General features: G+C 50.4%; 1 protein-coding gene across 3 annotated transcripts in view; it reads right to left on the bottom strand.

The window, feature by feature from the left end:
* Window positions 1–2,521: 2,521 nt before the first annotated feature.
* Window positions 2,522–17,391, bottom strand: part of MEIS1 (Meis homeobox 1) — a 109,852-nt gene continuing 94,982 nt past the window's right edge. Inside the window, exons 10-13 of one of the 3 annotated variants that reach the window (XM_059828612.1) lie at window positions 8,384–8,442; window positions 7,022–7,111; window positions 6,652–6,747; window positions 4,080–4,114 (exon numbers count right to left, since the gene is read on the bottom strand). In XM_059828612.1, coding sequence (XP_059684595.1) covers window positions 6,689–6,747; window positions 7,022–7,111; window positions 8,384–8,442 — 208 coding nt within the window. In that variant the 3' untranslated portion in view covers window positions 4,080–4,114; window positions 6,652–6,688. Of the gene's footprint in view, window positions 4,115–6,651; window positions 6,748–7,021; window positions 7,135–8,379; window positions 8,443–17,391 lie in introns of all 3 variants that reach the window. The other 2 variants (XM_059828610.1, XM_059828611.1) reach the window with 2 other exon arrangements.

Raw genomic sequence — 17,391 nt, 5'->3', positions numbered from 1 at the left:
CTCCGCGCCGCGCACCGCCCGCCCGCGCCCGCGGGCGGCCTCCCGGCGCTCGGCAAACGGCGCTTTGCTTTTGCATATATCTATATATACATAAATTCGATCATGCCGGGCGGCAGAGCAAGGTCAGGGGAGGGGGTGAACCCCCCTGCGGTTTTCCACGCGGGTTCGGGACGCGCGGAGCGAGGGCCCGGCAGCGGGGACTTGCCGCGCAACAGCGCCGGGGGTGGAAATATGCACCGCGGGGCCGAAAAGTGCCGCTTCTCAGCCCAAAAGTACCTGCGGCTGCGGGAGGCAGGGCCGGGGCGGGGGGCAGCCCCCCCCACGCGAGACCCCTCTGCTCACCTTGGGATTAGCTGCCCCCCCCAAAAAAAAACCCCTCGTGGGGTGCAGGTGCCCAACCCAGGCGCGGGGCAGGCCCCGCGCAGCGATGCGCGCAAATACCGCGCTGACGGGTCTGTGTCGTCGTCGTGTCCCCCCCCTCCGCCCTTGGCGGGGCGGGGGGAGTAAAGCGTTGCGCCCGCCTTGCGCGGCACTGCGCGGACCCGGCTCCGCGGGACGCTGCTGCCGGGGGGTGGGGGGCACCAAAAGAAAAGGGGCAAGCGGGCAATTGCGCTGCTCAAAGAACAAAAAAGGCGGGGTGGGGGGGGGGGCGCGGGGGGGAGAATAAAACCTCCCCGGGGCTTGCACAAACTTTGGGCCGGCGGCGCGCAACGTCCGTGGCGCTGCGCGGGCGGCCGCGGAGTGTCCCCCCCCCCTCCCCGCGGCACTCTCCCGAGCCCCCAAGAGATGGCAGTCGAAGCCGGCTTTCCTCCTCCTCCTCTTCCTCCTCCTCCTCCTCCTCCTCCCGCTCCTCCGCGGCGGGCAGCAGCAGGACAGCGGGCCGGCTCAGCCGCCTCCCCGCCCCCCGCGCAGCCCCGCGCAGCGCAGCGCGCAGGCCGGCGGGACGCGCAGCCCCCGGGGCCGCGGGGCGAGGCGGTGAGGCGCAGCCGGCCGGCCCCCCCCGGCCCCCCCCGGGCTCCCCCGGTGCGGTGAAAGGAGGGTAGCTAGGAAACAGCGAGCGGCCCGAAAAGGCGGAATTTCCAACGTGTAAAATGTTCTTAACGGAGCCATTGAGAGAGTGCAATAAGGCGTGAGGGGGAACTAATCTCCCCATTTAAATGTTTGTGGCAATTTTATCTAAATGAATTTTAATGCTAAACGAGGGATAATTCCCTATTTGTAACCCGTTTACTTCTCTTTCCTGTGCTTCTGAAGCCGTCTAACATCATGCGATGAACAATAACAATAAAAATACTGTCAAGGCATATTCTTCATTTTGAATGTGTTATAATTACAGCTGATTAAATGTCTTGGGATATAATAGCGGGTTTCATTTGAAATCTGCCCCCCCCCCAAAAAAAAAAAAATAGAAAAAAAGAAAGGTCCGACGGAGGAAGGTCTGTGCCCCACTTCTCCGCGGCTGCGGAGGAAGGGACGCGTGTGGCCTCGCATGCAAGAGGGCGGTTTGTTTTTGTCTTTCGAGAAACATTAAAAAAAAAAAAACAAAACACAAACGAACCAACAACACAACACAAAACACAGCACTACAAAACAAAACAGGACCGGGCAAAAAGCGAGCCCCGCTCCTTCCCGTTGGGGCAGGAAAGGGTCGTTACCGCGGGCCCGCACAGCGGGAGCCGCGGGGTGCGGGAAAAGGGGGAAAAAAAAGAAAACTCGGAGTTACTGTGAAAAGAAAAAACAAAAAAAAAAGAGGGGGAGGAGACCCAGGCTGCGGGGGGAGAGGACCCCGCTTCGCTGGCTTGCTTCAGCCGGAGCGCTCTGCGCTGCCCGCACCCCGCCCGCACCCCGCCCGCAGCCGGGGGACCCCCCCCGGGGGAACCCCCCCCTTGCCCGGGCCCGCAAGAGCGGGAGGGGGGGCTCAGTGGGTATGTGGGGGCAGTTGCATGATTTTGCCCCTCTGTGTCCCCCCCCCCCCCCCACTCCCCGGGAACTCCCTTTTTCCCCTCCCCATCCCTGCGATTTTCCCGCAGGGACCCCCCCATACCCCGCACCCCGTAACCCGCGGGCGGCGGGGCCGAGCGCAGCGCTGCGGGAGGAGCCGGTGCGGGAGGCGGGGGCCCTGCAGCAGCCCCCCCCCCCCCCCCCCCCCCCCGCACACATCCCGGCCCGGCCAACGCTTCCCGGCTTTGATTTTCCTCCTCACGGGCGCTCCGGAGGGAACCGCGGGGCGTGAGCGGCCCGAGCGATTAACCGGGAGGAGGGCTGTCATTGGGGGGGGGGGGGGGGCACCACCTCCCCGCTGCTGTCGGGTATCACAGCCATCGACCGGCGACAGTCCCCGTCCCGCCACCGACAGTCCGCGAAGCACTTCCCCCTCTGCAATGCCTAAGCCCGTATTTAACCAGCAACCCCCCAGGTCCATCCCGGGGGTCGCCGGGTTTTTGTCCCGGTTGGGGCCAGAACGGGTACAAATATTGAAAGGGGGGGGAGGAAACAGATTTTGCAAGCGGTGGAGTCACCATGACAAAAAATAATTTGTTTTTATTTTAGATTCAGATTTCATTACTGCACTCAAACTACTACAACTGGGCTTTGAGTTATTATACAATCCAAACTGTTTCAATCAGAAACTCTAAGACTCAGTGTGCAATGATTATTATTAATAATAATTAGCTCCTTGGTTTCTTGATAGAAAAAGGCTATCAACAAGCATTTGTTTAACCACAACAAAAGTATAATTAGCTTATCCCACTTAGTAAATCTGTATGCATGCCAACTCATACCAAACTGCTACTTTTACAAAAAATTGCAATAATACAGATCATTTTTCCAGTCCTTTTTGCACAAAATTTATTTACAATGTATACATAAATGCTCCATGATGGGACTACGGGAAGAAAAAAAAAAAAAGAAAAAAAAAAAAAAGAAAGCACACATGACCGATGTCTTGCCCAGAAAGAAAGTCAACATATTAAAAATAAATCTTCAGTCCATGTTTCGAGCTGCATAAACCAGGAAGTGATGTACAAGGTGGTGGTTGCTGCGTGGGGACAAGGATGCTCTGACGTGACAATTAGGCTTCAAATACACTGCCTTTCCGTTTCCATGCTTCCTCCTACCAGTCTCCTTAAGACACTGCCTGCAACAGCTGATTAATCATTGTTGATGACTGCAGTTTTTCCCATCCTTCCCGATTTACATCTGTTCAGGCCAATTCAAATATGGTGAGTAAATGAATTAGACATGCAAATTCACGCCCCAGGCTAGAAAGAGAGAGGGGGAGAGAGACAGAAAGGGAGAGAAAGGGAAGAAAGACAGACAGCCAGAGAGGAGGAGAGAGGGGGGGAGAGAGAGAGTGTGCATGGCTGAAATCCTAGGATAGAAGAAAAGATTCTTCTGCCTGACATAGTTATTCTAATGCTCTAAAAATCCTGCAAATAAGCCCTTTCTGTCATTTGCAGGAAAAGTGTAAGGCTTCTTTTTTTTAATGTAAGGAGGCTTCTGGAGGAAGTGAAGAGCTATGGAAACAACACACATAGTGTGGAAAAATTTCACATTTTTTTTAAAAAATCTATAAGAAACAACGTAATATGGATAACAGTATAATAGCATTTTACAATATTTCACTCTTTGTTCTCTTAATGTCTTATATAGGTATTTAGCATGTCCCCAGAAGTTGACTTCGGTTGGTGTTTTCCTGCTTTTCAGGGTCCCTGTGAAGAATCGGAACGTCCCTTGGTCCAAAGTTGACGCCAAGAACTCCATAGTCATTGCAGAAAGACAATGTTTGAAATCTACCGTCGCTGCAGACAACGCGTATTTCCCTTAAGCTACTGAGCATGAATGTCCATCACTTGTCCGCTCGCTGCCGGCTCGCCGGTATGAAGCATTGTGGGGCTTGATGCTGACATGGGCATTCCAGGGTGGGGTGGTCCTCCATGCATCATCATCGCTGGGTGGTGAGGGTGTCCAGGAATGTAGGTATGCATGGGGGGGCCGTGACGCAGCTGAGCGGGATGGGGGGGCATCTGGGGCGGGGTATAGCTTGGCTGTCCCATGTTCATACCCATTGGACTACCCCGAGACACATAGTCCCCTGGCACACTTTGCAGCCCTGCGGAGAGAAAGAGGCGGCGGTGAGAGGTGGGGACGGGCTACCGCCAGCGGGCCGTGAAGCTCCTCCGCTCGGGCACGGGAAGGCCGGGCTCGAGCCAAAGGTGGGACGTGGAGTCACGGGCGCGCGAGTGCACTTGCCTTTGCGGGATCCAAGCCGACCTACGGCCTCACAACGATGGCGGCGGGAATGGTTCCCAGGTCAAAACAAACCCACCCCCCCAAGAACATCCTCCCCCTTCCCAATGCCGAGCTTGGGGAGACAAAACCGCTTTCGGCTTTTGACGGTTAGGAACGTACGCGACGGAGACGTTGCCGGTCTGGAAGCCTGCCGGAGGCAGAGCCGGCCCGATGACGCCCAACGTCAGACGGGGTGGTGGCACCCAGCCGGGGAAGCCCTGCGAGGGCTCTCGGGTGGGCTCCATCCCCCGTGGCCCTGCTCCAGCTACTCGCCTTCGGCTCCCCGCTTGCGAAAGCGTGCCGGGAATACAAGGCGGAGAATCCCCCAGGGTTAACGAGGGGCTTGGGAGGAGAGAGGTGGCTTAAATCGGTGTCGAGGTTTATCAACAGTTACTCATTTAGCTCTCGAGGCCGATCACTTGGAATCTGTCCCAAAGTATTTGCGCCCTTCAAACACGCTATACAGCAAGCACATACATCGCCGAACAAAGGCCTCATACGAAGCCGAAATTGATAGGATTACTAAGGGCGGTTGTTAAACCAAACCTGTATTTTGAAACACATTAAAAATACGGCTATAATCAATCACGGTTATCAATTAATTCTCTCCCCCCCGCCCCCGTCCCGCTCGCTTCTGCCCCGGAAAAATCAGACGCGCAACTCAGTCAACCTTTCGGTGGGTTTGGGAGAACAATAAGAAAAAAATTGGACCTAAAACAATAAAACCTCCTGCTTTCCGTGGGCCTCTGCCTTCTGCTTGGATTGCTGTAGCTGATGGGAACTGACAGGTGTATTGTTTCGGAGAGCTATAAGCTCCATAATCATCAAGGGTGAAAGGCATACGCTATTGCTAAGTAGGTTCAATTGGCTTTAGTTCTAAGTAAGAGCGCGCCGTGAATGCGCCGAACACCTTGGAATCAGGTCTCAAGGCTCTAGCAATGAATAGCTGCTTAATCTAGCCTAAAGGAACAGTTTTGAACTAATGAAAATTGCTTATAAAATATACTGTACTCACAGCTCTTTAATCAAAAAAGATGATAATATTTTTTGTAATAACCTATTAATTTAATTGGTCACGAAGCATAAAATACATCATTTAAATTTAATTGACCCAGAAACTAAGAAACAATATTTAAATTAACTAAGCTAGAAATTTCCATGATGAGGTAATAAGGCTGTTGCATTCCCAAGCTCAGAGGAATGTTTTCACAGCTAATTGTTAAAACTTAGTTTCGACTCGCGCCCAGAGAAGACGACTACGAAATAACACTTGGCCTGGGTAACTTCAAGCCCTACGTTAATATAGGCTGGGGGCACAACAAAGATGCCAAAATAACTGCTTTTAACTCCAGAAAGAGAGCGAAAGGAACGGAATCGGGCACCGTTTGAACATGGTACCGGTGCCTCGGTGTTTCAAACCGCTTTACTCTTAAAAAAAAAAAAAAAATCTAAAATGTGTATAATGTATTTTCCCCCCTATAAAAAGACAAGAGGGGGGAAAAAAAAAAAAACTGGGACAGTTTTTCTAGGCTTTCTTCACCAGGCCTGCCACTGAAGATTGCATTAATGATCTCTATTTTTGTATACTGAATAAGTCAAATCCATTTGTCACACTGCAAGTGATGGCATACTTAATTTGGATATAGTCAATTAGCCTGGGCTAAGCTCCATAGCCTGCTGCGCACACCTCTATTTTGTATTCTCTCTTTTTCCTTTGCCACACGTAATCCCATTATGACGGACAGACAAAAAGAAATAAACTTGAAAAAAAAAAAGAAATAAAAAAAAAAAATCAAAGTTTCGCCCATCGCCTTCCAAAACGCAACTAAGTGAAGGCGCCGTTTATTGCCCCCCCCTCTTTTTTTTTTTTTGTTACCTACGAGAAGTCTCTGTTTGGCTTTTTTGGTGTCTCGCAGGTTAGCGGGAGAAATGTAACTCATGCATCAACTGCGGTTAGACAGATTTATGACACTTTGGGGACATGCTCTTTCCTCTCCCTGCGCTGCTGCAGACCGCTTACATTTTGCAAATCAGTCTGTTGCCAAGACGACGGGCTCCCCCACCTCCCCGGCTGCTTCTTGTTTTGTCATGTGCTCGGGGATGGATAATAGCATCAATGTATGGCGGCGTCGATGTACGGCGGCGTCAATGTACGGCGCGCGCGTGCACGGGGGGTTTGGGAGCTTGGAAAGCTTGAGCTGAACCGGAGGGAGAGAAACCCGGAGGAGCCCAGGCGGAGGATGGATGGATGGAAAGGAAGGAACAAGCATGAGGCTATGGGCAGGGAGAACATAGGGAAATGCAAGGAGACAAATATCCCTGGGACAAAGTGAGAACAAAGACCCCGTTTGTACTTACTTCCCCCTGGCTTTGCCATTGGTTACCTAGGTGAAGGTTACATGTAGTGCCACTGCCCCTCCATGCCCATATTCATGCCCATTCCACTCATAGGTCCTAGAGGGAGATAAAAATCCAAGAAGATGCCAGAGAATGAGCAAAGTCAACAGATAGTGCCAAAAGCCCCTTTCCACAACGCAGCACGGCGGAGGGCCCAGGACCACTCGAGCGAGAAGATGCCTGGTTCCCCTCGGCGGTGTTGAAGGCAGGCAGAAGACAGGCGAGGCAAGGCAGGCAGCTGAGACGACGGCGGAGGGCGGAGGTGCGGTTACCTGCGGTGGCGCGGCCGAGGTCACCCATCGGCGGGCGACGCTCCCCCGGGGGGGCTTACCTGGCGCTCGGATGCCCATGTGCTGCTGGCCATCCATCACGAAACCTCCCATCGGCTGCCCGTCGGGGTTATAGGGTGTTCCTTGACTTACTGGAAAAGCGCAGAACAGTGCTCTTTAGCGACAGCCAAAAGGGTCACCTCTTCTCACGGCGTCAAGACGCAACCCCCCCACCCAGGGACTGTGTGAGACGGCTCTTGATGCCGGCTCCAAAAAGAGGGAAAACCATCTCCTGTTCGAATTTAGCGGCCGGGCTAACAAGCTGGCTTAGTTTTGGCTTAATTTCCTAGCGCGAGTTCGGAAATGAAGTTAGCGATCCGAAATCTCGAGGCAGGAGGAGCCCCGGCTCCAGCTGCTGCGGCTGCTGACGTCAATGCAAAGACCTGTAAAGGAGCCGGATTTTATGGCTGGAATAGTCACACTGAAATCGCAGTGTGTTAAATTACGCCCGTGTGCCTTTCTGGGAGCGGGACCTGAGCACGTCCGTGCCAGATATTTACCTCTAATGACAAAATAATCGAATGTACTCGAAGAGGAAGCGTGGCCCAAAGGCATCTCGGACAATGACGGGCTTGGATAGCTTGGCAGCGAGACTCCGAAAACAAAACCAACTGGGAGTAATGGGCTATTCCTCGACGGTAAATGCCCACGCAGAGCTGTGAGCCAAAACCCCAGCCAGAACCGGCACGAGAAAACTTAAGGTTTTAAAATAAAAGAAAAATAAATCCCCCCCCGCAAGCGAACCCCAAACACGCAGCGATCCCAAAAGACAGCGACTAAAAAGAAGAGAGGAGGGACAAAAGCGCCCTGTCCAAGCACCACTACCCCAACTCGCCGTTTTAACCGTATGTTAAAAGCCAGCTTCAGAAGTAAGCTGCCTTGGGTTATTAAAGCACATAAAGCTCTACCTCATTGAATGTCTTTGAACTTTACTGAGTCCCACAAGTGATTCTGACCCCTTTGCCCTTTTGACAGGTAATAAAGTTTACAGCAATTCCACACCAAGCCATGCACCAGGGAGTGGTCACAGGAGCAGAAGGAGCTGGGAAGGAGAACTCGAAACAACTACTGAAAAAAATTGAAAATAACTTTAATTCCGAACGTGTACGGAAAGTCCGGTCACGGAACGGATCGGTTTAGTTTCTTTTTTTGAAATTTCAATGTCTTTTTCCCTCCCCCCCGCAATATTTTAATCATGTTAAAATGATTAGGGTTGTAATGAAACAAAGCTGGTTGTATTTTAATTGTCTATCACTCCCAGCATCCATTTCTCATTTATTTACCAGGTAATGGACCTCCCGGTGAATGGCTTGAGGATGGTTTTCGCCTGCGTGACTTGAATACAGTTACTACTGGGGACTTGCCTGCTCGATTGGACTGGTCTATCATGGGCTGAACTATTCTTCTTCTAGCATTAATAAACCTGCAACAAAAAAGAGGAAAGCAAACGGTTAGGGAAGGGACGACTTCCACCCATCCCCAAGCCCTCTCGCCCCGCCGCGGTGCTCTCCGCCGGGCTGCGCGCGGATGCGAATACTGCAAAACCGCTAACCCCGATGACCTTTGAGAGTCCGAGCTTGGGGTTTCCAAGCTGATTTATGTTTATGCCTGCTTTTTACCACGGTCGGACACTTCCATTTCATCTTTGCATGGGGGAATTGGCCGAGTTTTCAGGAAACAATACCAGCAACGCTATTCTCAGTTCAGAACGGGGCACAAAAAAGACGGGTGAAGCCGGCGAGATGCTCGTGAGGGCATCTGCTGCCTCCCCCTCATTAGTGCCATTTCTGCCGCATGTCCTCCGACTTCTTTTTTCCCATTTTTTTTTCTTCTTTTTTTTTTTTTTTTTACCAAAACCTGCCCCTACCTCTTGCAAACTTAATTCCCTTTTAATGCCCACTATTAAGATAATGAACTGTGATGGCAGAACCCCATCAAATGAGGGAACGTCTGGAGTTTTATCACCGCTAAGTCACACTGCTGGGGACTTCAGAGCTGTGCATTCCTCCTAGCCATTTCTTGGTGGGCTTTCTCCCCCCTCTCTTTTTATGCAAAGTCTGAGGGGTCAAGGCGAGGTCATAGCTTTACAGTAATTGAATTTATAATCCTGTTTTCTCCAGCTAGGCCTGACCATTTACAGCAAACATCTTATTAAACTGTAATTACTGGACTACTGAAAATTCCCCCCCGAACAATGAAAAGCAGATCTTTGGAAATAAAAAAAAAAAAGGTACAGGCGTTTTTAAAACGAGCCATCTGCAATCGTACTCCTCGCGTTCTTGTAGCTCTTCGCCTCTGTTAGTCTTGCCATGCTTATTTGGGAAAGGAATATTCAAAATAATCTGGAGCAAAACACAAGAAGGATGACAAGTGCCCCCGTCTCCTCTGCGGGCAGTCCTCGTGGCGCTGAAATCAGGAGGCTCAAAACCATGGCTGGGAACGTGTCTGAAGAGCGTTAGAAGAACTCCTCTTGCGGTTTTGCTCCTCAGCAAGCTTAGTTAAAAACCACTTGGAAAACATCTCCATCGAGATTTAATCATGGCAAAGCCTCACGACCAGACTTTACATTCTTCGCGCGAGAGAAAAAGAATAATAAAAACGTGTATGCCACAATATTTACTAGTAAAGGAAGAAGCGCGAGCGTGGGTAAAACCACACTACGCTTGCAGAACGCAATGGGAAGGTCCACAAAGGGCTCCTTGGTGCTTGGTTTTGTTGCCTTTGCTTGGGGTGGCTTAGCAGGAGCTCTCCTCCCGCAGAGATAAAGCCACCAGGACCTTCCTGCGGGAATCAGCTCTGCCCACCCATTCCCCCACACCGGCGGGGAGAAGAATCGCAAACCGCCGCCCCGTGCTGTTTGTTTTGCCCACATCAAAGACCAGCACAGCGATTTCAGTCTTCTCCTATCTCCCGTTCCCGAGTGACTCCCGTTACCCAAACTCCCGCAAAAATTAATCAAGACGTTGAGTCCTAATCAAACCTGTCTCGAGAAAACGGGCTCAAAGGCACCGATTCTGGGTGCCCATCTGGAAACCTTACACCTGAACTAGGTTGTGTTTTGTCAGCAACAGTATTGGATCAATTATTCTACCCATTTCCAATAGAAAAAAAACCCACCACCTCAACTCCAGCAAACGGTGTTGCAAATCAGTTTATCATTATCTTGTACAAACCATGAAAATTAGAATCATGTGAGCAGAAGGTTAGACTAATTCTCCTTTCTCATTATAAGCACAGGTGTAGCACAAACACCATGTGAAATAAGCAATTAAAAAAAATTTGGTTTTTTTCCCCCATTAGCTGCCTTAGCTCCATGACCAATTAGAAAATTGTTTAATATCTGTAATCTGCATTTGCAGAAAGCAATTTTCACAGTAACTCTCCGAAGTAAAGCACCACCACAAACCCCCAGTGCCCCAGCCCTTTCTTTCTGCCAGCCTGGCAGGCTCTCGCTGCCGTTACTCCATCCTTCTCCTGCCCGACTGCCCCGACCTGCGACTGCGGCGGGAGGGGAGGGGGTTTGGTAGCCGTGAGGTTGGCCGGTCACCGAAACCTTCATTTGCCAAAAGCTTTTACCCCGAAGAAAGCCTGAGCGACGTGAAGCGCGCACACCCCAACTTCACCACCTTCGCTTCCTTCTCCTCCAAACGACAAGAAGGGGGGCTCGATAATAAACTCTATAGCTGGAAGAATAAACGATATAGCTAGAATCTACCAATAATCATCCACAAGACGTGCCTCCGGTAAAACACATTCTCACCTGTTTGCCCCACGCTATGGCTCGGGATATCTGCTTTAAGAACATTTTACACGCAGGTACTTAACGGTTATCTCCTTCCTACGCGTTCGTGGAAGTATTTTCTATAATAGCAATTCTGCCAAACAGCCCAGTGTTTGGATGTCTTCGGGGGGAATTCAGAGGCAAGAACATTTTCCTTCTGGGCAAAGTAATAAAATGACATTCTCGCTCCTCCCACCAGAAGTCAAACGGAGGTCAGCTCCCCATCCTTGTATCTGTTTAAATAAACTGGTCCAGCTGTTTGTTTCCAGGATGCCCTTTAACCTTCTGTCCCATCCTCCCTGCCTTTGTAACAGAATGCTTTACTTTGCATTATAGTAGACTCCAAACCACTATGCATTAAAAAAAAAAAAAAAAAAAAAAAGAGAAGAAAGTATTCACTTTCAAGTTTCTTCCCTCATCCCAAACCTGGAATTCCTAAGAACCCATCAGATTAAAACTATTAAGGTGGCTTGCCTTGAGAGGGCACAATGCAGCGCTGGTACGTTTATAAAGCACATTTTGCAAGCAAAATTGCGAATTAGCTGTAGCTGCAGAAATAAACAGGCACGGGGATAACTTCTTCATACTCTCTGTTTTTTTTCTTTGATAGAAGGGCCAAGATCTTTTGATCACTCTTTGAATTTCCAAAGCGCCGGGCGGATGTAACACCAGCAAAAATGATGGAACAGAAAAGCTAGCGGGAAAAAAACTCGCTGCCCCTTTTCCCGTGGGTTCACGTTCACCTATCTTAAGAGAAAGAAACCTTAAATTTCAAAGTTCAGCAGAATCAGGACCTAAAAACGATATTTGCGTATTAAGTACTACTCAAATGGAGTACTGTCAAAACACGACTCAGCATAAAACTCAAGTTAATGACTAAGACAGCCGCACAACCCTACTCCTGCGAGTAAAGACCCGCACAGGCTCCAAGACTGGCATGAAGTATTTTTCCCCACACCAGCACTCTATGCATTGGTACCTTTGTTCCAATGTGGAACGGTTTTTTTTGTTTGTTTGGGTGTTTTTCCCCCAAAGAGCAGAACCACTAGCGGCACAAACTACAGGAGATCCCTCGGTGTGCAAGTTGTACCCATCTCCCTGCCCAAGGAGCGCTGAGAACTCTGCAAAACAATGCGTTGGGTTGCTTTTTTTCCTTCTTTTTTCCCTTTTTTTTGTAAGGGGAAGGATCTGGCATGGAGGAAACGTTTGAACGGTTGGGCAAACACAGGAGTTGAAAGTATTTATTCTTTTTTTTCAAGTCAACTCTTCCTCGCCCTTTTGGATACATGAGATTGCGCTCTCCGCCGTGTCCCAAACAACAAGAAAACCCCAGCTATTCCACCTGCGTAACCCTAAAGAGGAGGAGGAAACCCTCTTTTCTCCAATTTGCATTTTACTAGGATGTTTTCTCTTAGGCTTCTTGCCTGGGCTCTGTCTCTGGAGCTCACTGGCAGCCGCCCCGGTTGGTGCACGGCCGGTCCCACGGGTGAGATCCAGCCCCGGCCCCGGGGATGCAGCAATCCGCCTCTGCACTCTGACCTTCGGCTCGGCCGCCCTCGCTGCCACGCACAAGTTTTGTTTCTTCTCAGCGAGAGGCGGCATGGCTGGTGATGACAAAAGACTTATTTTAGTTGGAAATTGGCTACAAAAATAGCAGCCAGAGAGCAAGGATTTTCGGAGGGTCACCAAACCCTCCGAAAGGCACGGCTCGCTAAGGCTCAGGTTACAGCCCAAGCGACATTTTCCACGCAGATCTGTTCTTTCTCCCTTCCCCTTGTATTTCACTTCTGTTGAGTGAATAAAACAAGACCTTCCTCCGCTGTCACGAATTTCCAAAGTCACCTTTGCTCAAGAATCGACAGAACGATTGCGGGGACTTCCAATTTGCAGTCTTTGAATGAAATTTTCCAGGACCAGCTGTCTGAGAGGAGATGCTGAGACTTAGCGGTGTATTGAATTTTTCTCGCCCCCCAGCCCTCCCAAATGAGGAACGTTGCACACCATTACTGCCTTCTGATACTTGGGAGTTGCAGAACGCTCCCTCTCAACATTGTCTCAAAGCGCTGCACGCGACGGCAAGCCAGAAGTCTGTGCACCAACAGCGGTGCCAAGAAATTCCCGAAAATCCCTCCGCCTCGTTTTCTCCTTGAGCTCCTTCTAGCAAACCAGGCGTAAGGACGATGAGAAAGCCCGCAGCACCTACAAACCCCAGTGCTAAAAGCTCTCTTGCCCCTCTGAAAAAAGTAGCAGCCTTCTTGACAACAAACAAATCATCATGTTTTTGTAACAGATGCCAAAGTAACCAGAGCCCTTCAAACTGGCAAATAATTCACTTGTAAAACCAGCCGTTCTCTCTTCTGCATACTGGGATCCTTCATTTATGCAGCAGCGAAACAACCTCCTCTATTCAGCACTTAATTCCTCAACGCTTAACAGGTTTATCTCTAATAAAAACAATTTAAATGGAAAGTGTGCTATAAACCGGGATTATTACACTTCAGTAACTGCTTTATTCCTTATTTTAACATATTTTCATTTTTTCCTGTGTATTTGTTTTCCAGAGCTTTTTAAAGGTGTCGGTTAAAGAAAAGAAAAACCCCACAGAATTTATTTCACAGAATACTTTCAAAGGTTTTAAAAACAGCCTTAAAAATAGCAAGCTCCCTCTGTAATTATGAACAGGAAAAATAACTGCAGACTTTTGAATGGTAATCACATCTCCCCATTCCTAAAATGAGAAATAAATGTTAAAAGAGTGCTTACTGCCGTTATTAGAAAGTTCTGATCCCGAAGTCAGTTAGTGAGCTTAATGACCCGTAACTACCAGTCATTAGCAATCCGTGCTCTCTGTACTCCCTTTATTTGTAAAGAAAAAACCAAAAAAATCCAGGACACTCAAGAAACTTTGTTCAATTTAAAGTCAAACCTTATGAAGTCATGTTTGGCAACTCTTCTTGCCTTCTCCTCCTCCTCCTCCTCCAAACCGAAGACAGTTCAGGACTGCAATACATCATCTACAACACTAAATGGAGGTAGGGAGGGAAGAGAGCACGCGGGCTGCTAACCGCCCACTCCAGACACGTAATATTGGAATATACTCCAAGCGCAGCCAGTCCATCCATCAGGAGGACCGGGAAGGTCTCCTGAAATCTCCCCTCTCCCTTGCTCCTCCGCTGGCAGCACCAGCGCCGGGGACTCTCTATAGGGCTGGGGGTGTCGCAAGACAATATTGAAGAGCGAACAAATAAAATACTATGCAAAAACCAGTGATGAAAAACCACTAATTAGTTGACAAATTTGATGTAAAGCACTAATGAAAGCCATGTGTGGTTCTGCAATTTAGTTTTAAAAATAGCTTCTGACTTCAAGCATTACTATGTGACCCCACCGATGGATTCATGTTGTGCATTCAGAAAAGTTGCTTTAAAGCGGGAGAGTGCTATTGAATCTCCTGCAAGCCAACCCTGCTAATGCAGCGAGCATATCGAGTGCAAAAATAGAAAGCAGGGAGATGGGATCAGGTATGCGCGCTCCTTGTAAGAGAGCCGGCTATGCCCTACATTCGGCCGGCCCAACATGCACCGGCTCTACCTTTGGCCACCTCCTGTGCTTGCTCTTCTCCCAAGCCCTCAAGCCCTGCTTCCCCTCCTGCTCCATACCACGCTTTCTTCTCAAATCGCCACGGGACGCATCCTGCCTCCAAACAGACAGACCGGATTTGGGGGAGCACCCTGCCACCAGCCCCGTGGGACACCACGGAGCCGCGGTGACCGCCTCGCGGTGGCAGCGAGCCCGGCGGTGGCTCGTGCTCTCGGCGCAGAAGGGGCAGCCGATGGCTTTCCATCGTGGTGGACCCACGAGCTCCCGGCCCCGCTCTCCCCTTGGCCCAGATGTTCCCCTAGCCCCATCTCTGCGCAGGGCTCACGGCGGGTGGCTGCTCGATGGGTCTTTCTAGAAGAAAGCTGGGCAGGAACCACTTTTCCCGTCTTGCAAGATTTTCCCTGTTCCCCAGCAGGATGGAGCTAAAGCCTATTTGTATTTATTTAGCTAGTTCTGAATGAAAAACAAGGGAGGGACTCGCTAGAGAGGAGTGAAGCGCCAACGTGCCCGGGGAAGGGCTCCCTGGAGATGCTCCTCTCTGCTCTGCCCATCTCCAGCGCCCTCCCACATCACAGCCGAGCTGCTGTTGGCCTTTCTGGTACGCTCGCTTCCTTCTCCTCCTCCCCTCCCATCTACAAATCCCCACTCAGTCCTCAAAAAAGCTCAGCCAACATGGAAAGTTTCCGGTGAAAATCCGGGTCTGGCATCCGGGCGTTTCCCCGCCGATGCCAGGGAGCCGGAGCAGAGGCTGTGCTGCAGGTCTCGCCTGCGCCGGGGAGGGCTCGCAGCAACCTCATTCCCTGACACCGCAATTCCCTCGGGGTGCAAAGCAGATGTAAACTCGCCCTCGGCAGCCAGATGATGTAAGGGGAAATCTTTACATGGCAAAGCGCCAGCGGAGCTGACCTCCCGTCTCTTCCCTGCTCCCAAATCCCAGCGCAGCTGTACTCTGCTGATCTCCGTGTGCCACAATTAGCCTTTAAGGAATATGGCAAGGATTCATCTCGCAGAGCAGCACTAAGGCTGCTCTGACTCCTGCCCAGGACAGCACTGGACCCCATACAGCACTGCAGTTGGGTACACAAGCCACTACCAGCCAAAATCTTGCCTCCTGCAAAGACGCTCTCCCCGCCGGAGGACTGATGCTGCGTAGTCGCTTTCCCACTGCAGATCTGGAGAGCGATTCACCTCGGCGCCCTACAGCGCGCTGTCTTTGCTGGGACAGAGGTGCACGCGCTTCCATGTGCAGACCATGCCCAACAGTTCCCAATCGCTCGTGGCAGAGGGTGCACAGGCTCTCCGCAAGTTTTGCGAGCAGCCCAGACTGCGACACGCATCTCCCAGCTCGGTGTTTTCTCCCAGCTCTGAGGGGGGTAAGAACCTCAACTTTCCATCCGAACCTTCAGGAGAGCACGTCTGGACTCTGTAACTCAGGTCCTTATCCGGCGCACGCCATCAGTGCAAGCCAGCGCCTCGTCTTCAGCAGATCACTTCAAACCAATGACCTGAGTCCCACTCGATGGCAGGGATTACGCTGGGAATGGGTGAGAACTACGAGCAAACTACTCGCTACTACCACTCCTCTGTCTTCCAGCAATTCCCTTGTCCTCTCTCGAGTCAGCGTAACTTCTTATTCAAGGGAATGTAGTGTTTGTGAGAGGTGCCTGCCTGATCTCCGAGCTTTCTCCTGCCACACAAGTGATCTAAACACAAGGGTTCCTTCCTTTTCCGTACATCCAGTTGGGAGCCTTGTCCAAACAGCTTTTTCCCTCTTCGCTCCTACCTATGCAGCACACGACATGGGAGCTGGAAGCCGTGCCTGGTCCTCCAGCCCAAGCAAAAGCAGAGAGGCTGCTCCCATACCTGGCTGCTGGTTTAAGCGCATTCCCGCTCGCTGAAGGATGCGAGAAATGCTCTGTCTGTGCTCCTGGACGGATCTCCTCACCCTCCCCGTCTCCAGGAGGCCACTTCAGGAGTATGGAGTAACTCTGTACCCAGGAACCCCACACCAGCTCCTCCAGCCTGTGAACAAGGAGAAGCGAAGCCAGGGTGGCCAAACCAACAGCCCTGGCAAGCGTCGTTGCGGGAAAACACCCCCAGAGCCCCCAGAGAGAAAACATAACGAACCCCTATATGGGACCTATGATTCCTATGTGGAATACTCTTTGACATCGCTCTGGTCTATGCCCCAAGATGTTGGCTCGGGGCGGAGGAGGGAAGCTGTGATTCCTGTGGTTGCGTCTCCCCACCACTACTGAGACAACAAACGCGAGCACGTTGGTGTATTCCGTGTGATGTGGGCACCTGCAAAACTGGTTTGAAATTTTTTTTTTCCTTATTTTTTTTTCCCCCAGAAACCACAAAAGATACAACTCTGAGTCAGAGCCAACCTGAAAAACAACCCCATGCTTCTAGATGAACTCCCCCCAAGACATCTGACGTCAAAACGTTGTTTTCTAACCACTACTAATAACCTACTTTGTAATCTACTTTATCTAAACATAATTTCCCATTAAGTGAAGTAATTCATTTTGCTTATAATCCTACTCCTGACAGCGTTTTATTCAGGGCAGGAGAAAAGACATCCTCAGAAAACAACGCAAACCAAACACACATGGGGAGGTCAGAGGAATGTCAAAGATAAAAAGAGTTTGTGAGACCACGGGGCATAGAAAGCTTAGGGATCAGCCCCCCAGATGGTATAAACCACCGTTACAAACCAGGTGAGAAGTTGGACAGCTCTGGGCTAAATCTGAATTAAAAAGGAGCGATTGCTCTTGCACTTTATCATTAGCCAAAAAGCCACAAGGACCACAGTGCCTGGGCGGGGGAAAAAAAAATAATAACCCGTGAAACTGTTAGATGACCTAGATTTCGCTGAAGAACTGCAGAAGTAATGTTTTTTCAGCAGCATCTGCTGCCGCTTCTTTTCTTTTTCCAAAGTAAAATAAAAGGCAGAAGGCTCGTTAGCTCTAATGCTGGTACAGCCAG

The sequence above is a fragment of the Gavia stellata genome, chromosome 23, assembly GCF_030936135.1.
Source record: "Gavia stellata isolate bGavSte3 chromosome 23, bGavSte3.hap2, whole genome shotgun sequence".
NCBI lineage: Eukaryota > Metazoa > Chordata > Aves > Gaviiformes > Gaviidae > Gavia > Gavia stellata.
The sequence above is the reverse complement of the archived record's forward strand: the minus strand, read 5'-3'. Positions and strand labels throughout refer to the sequence as shown.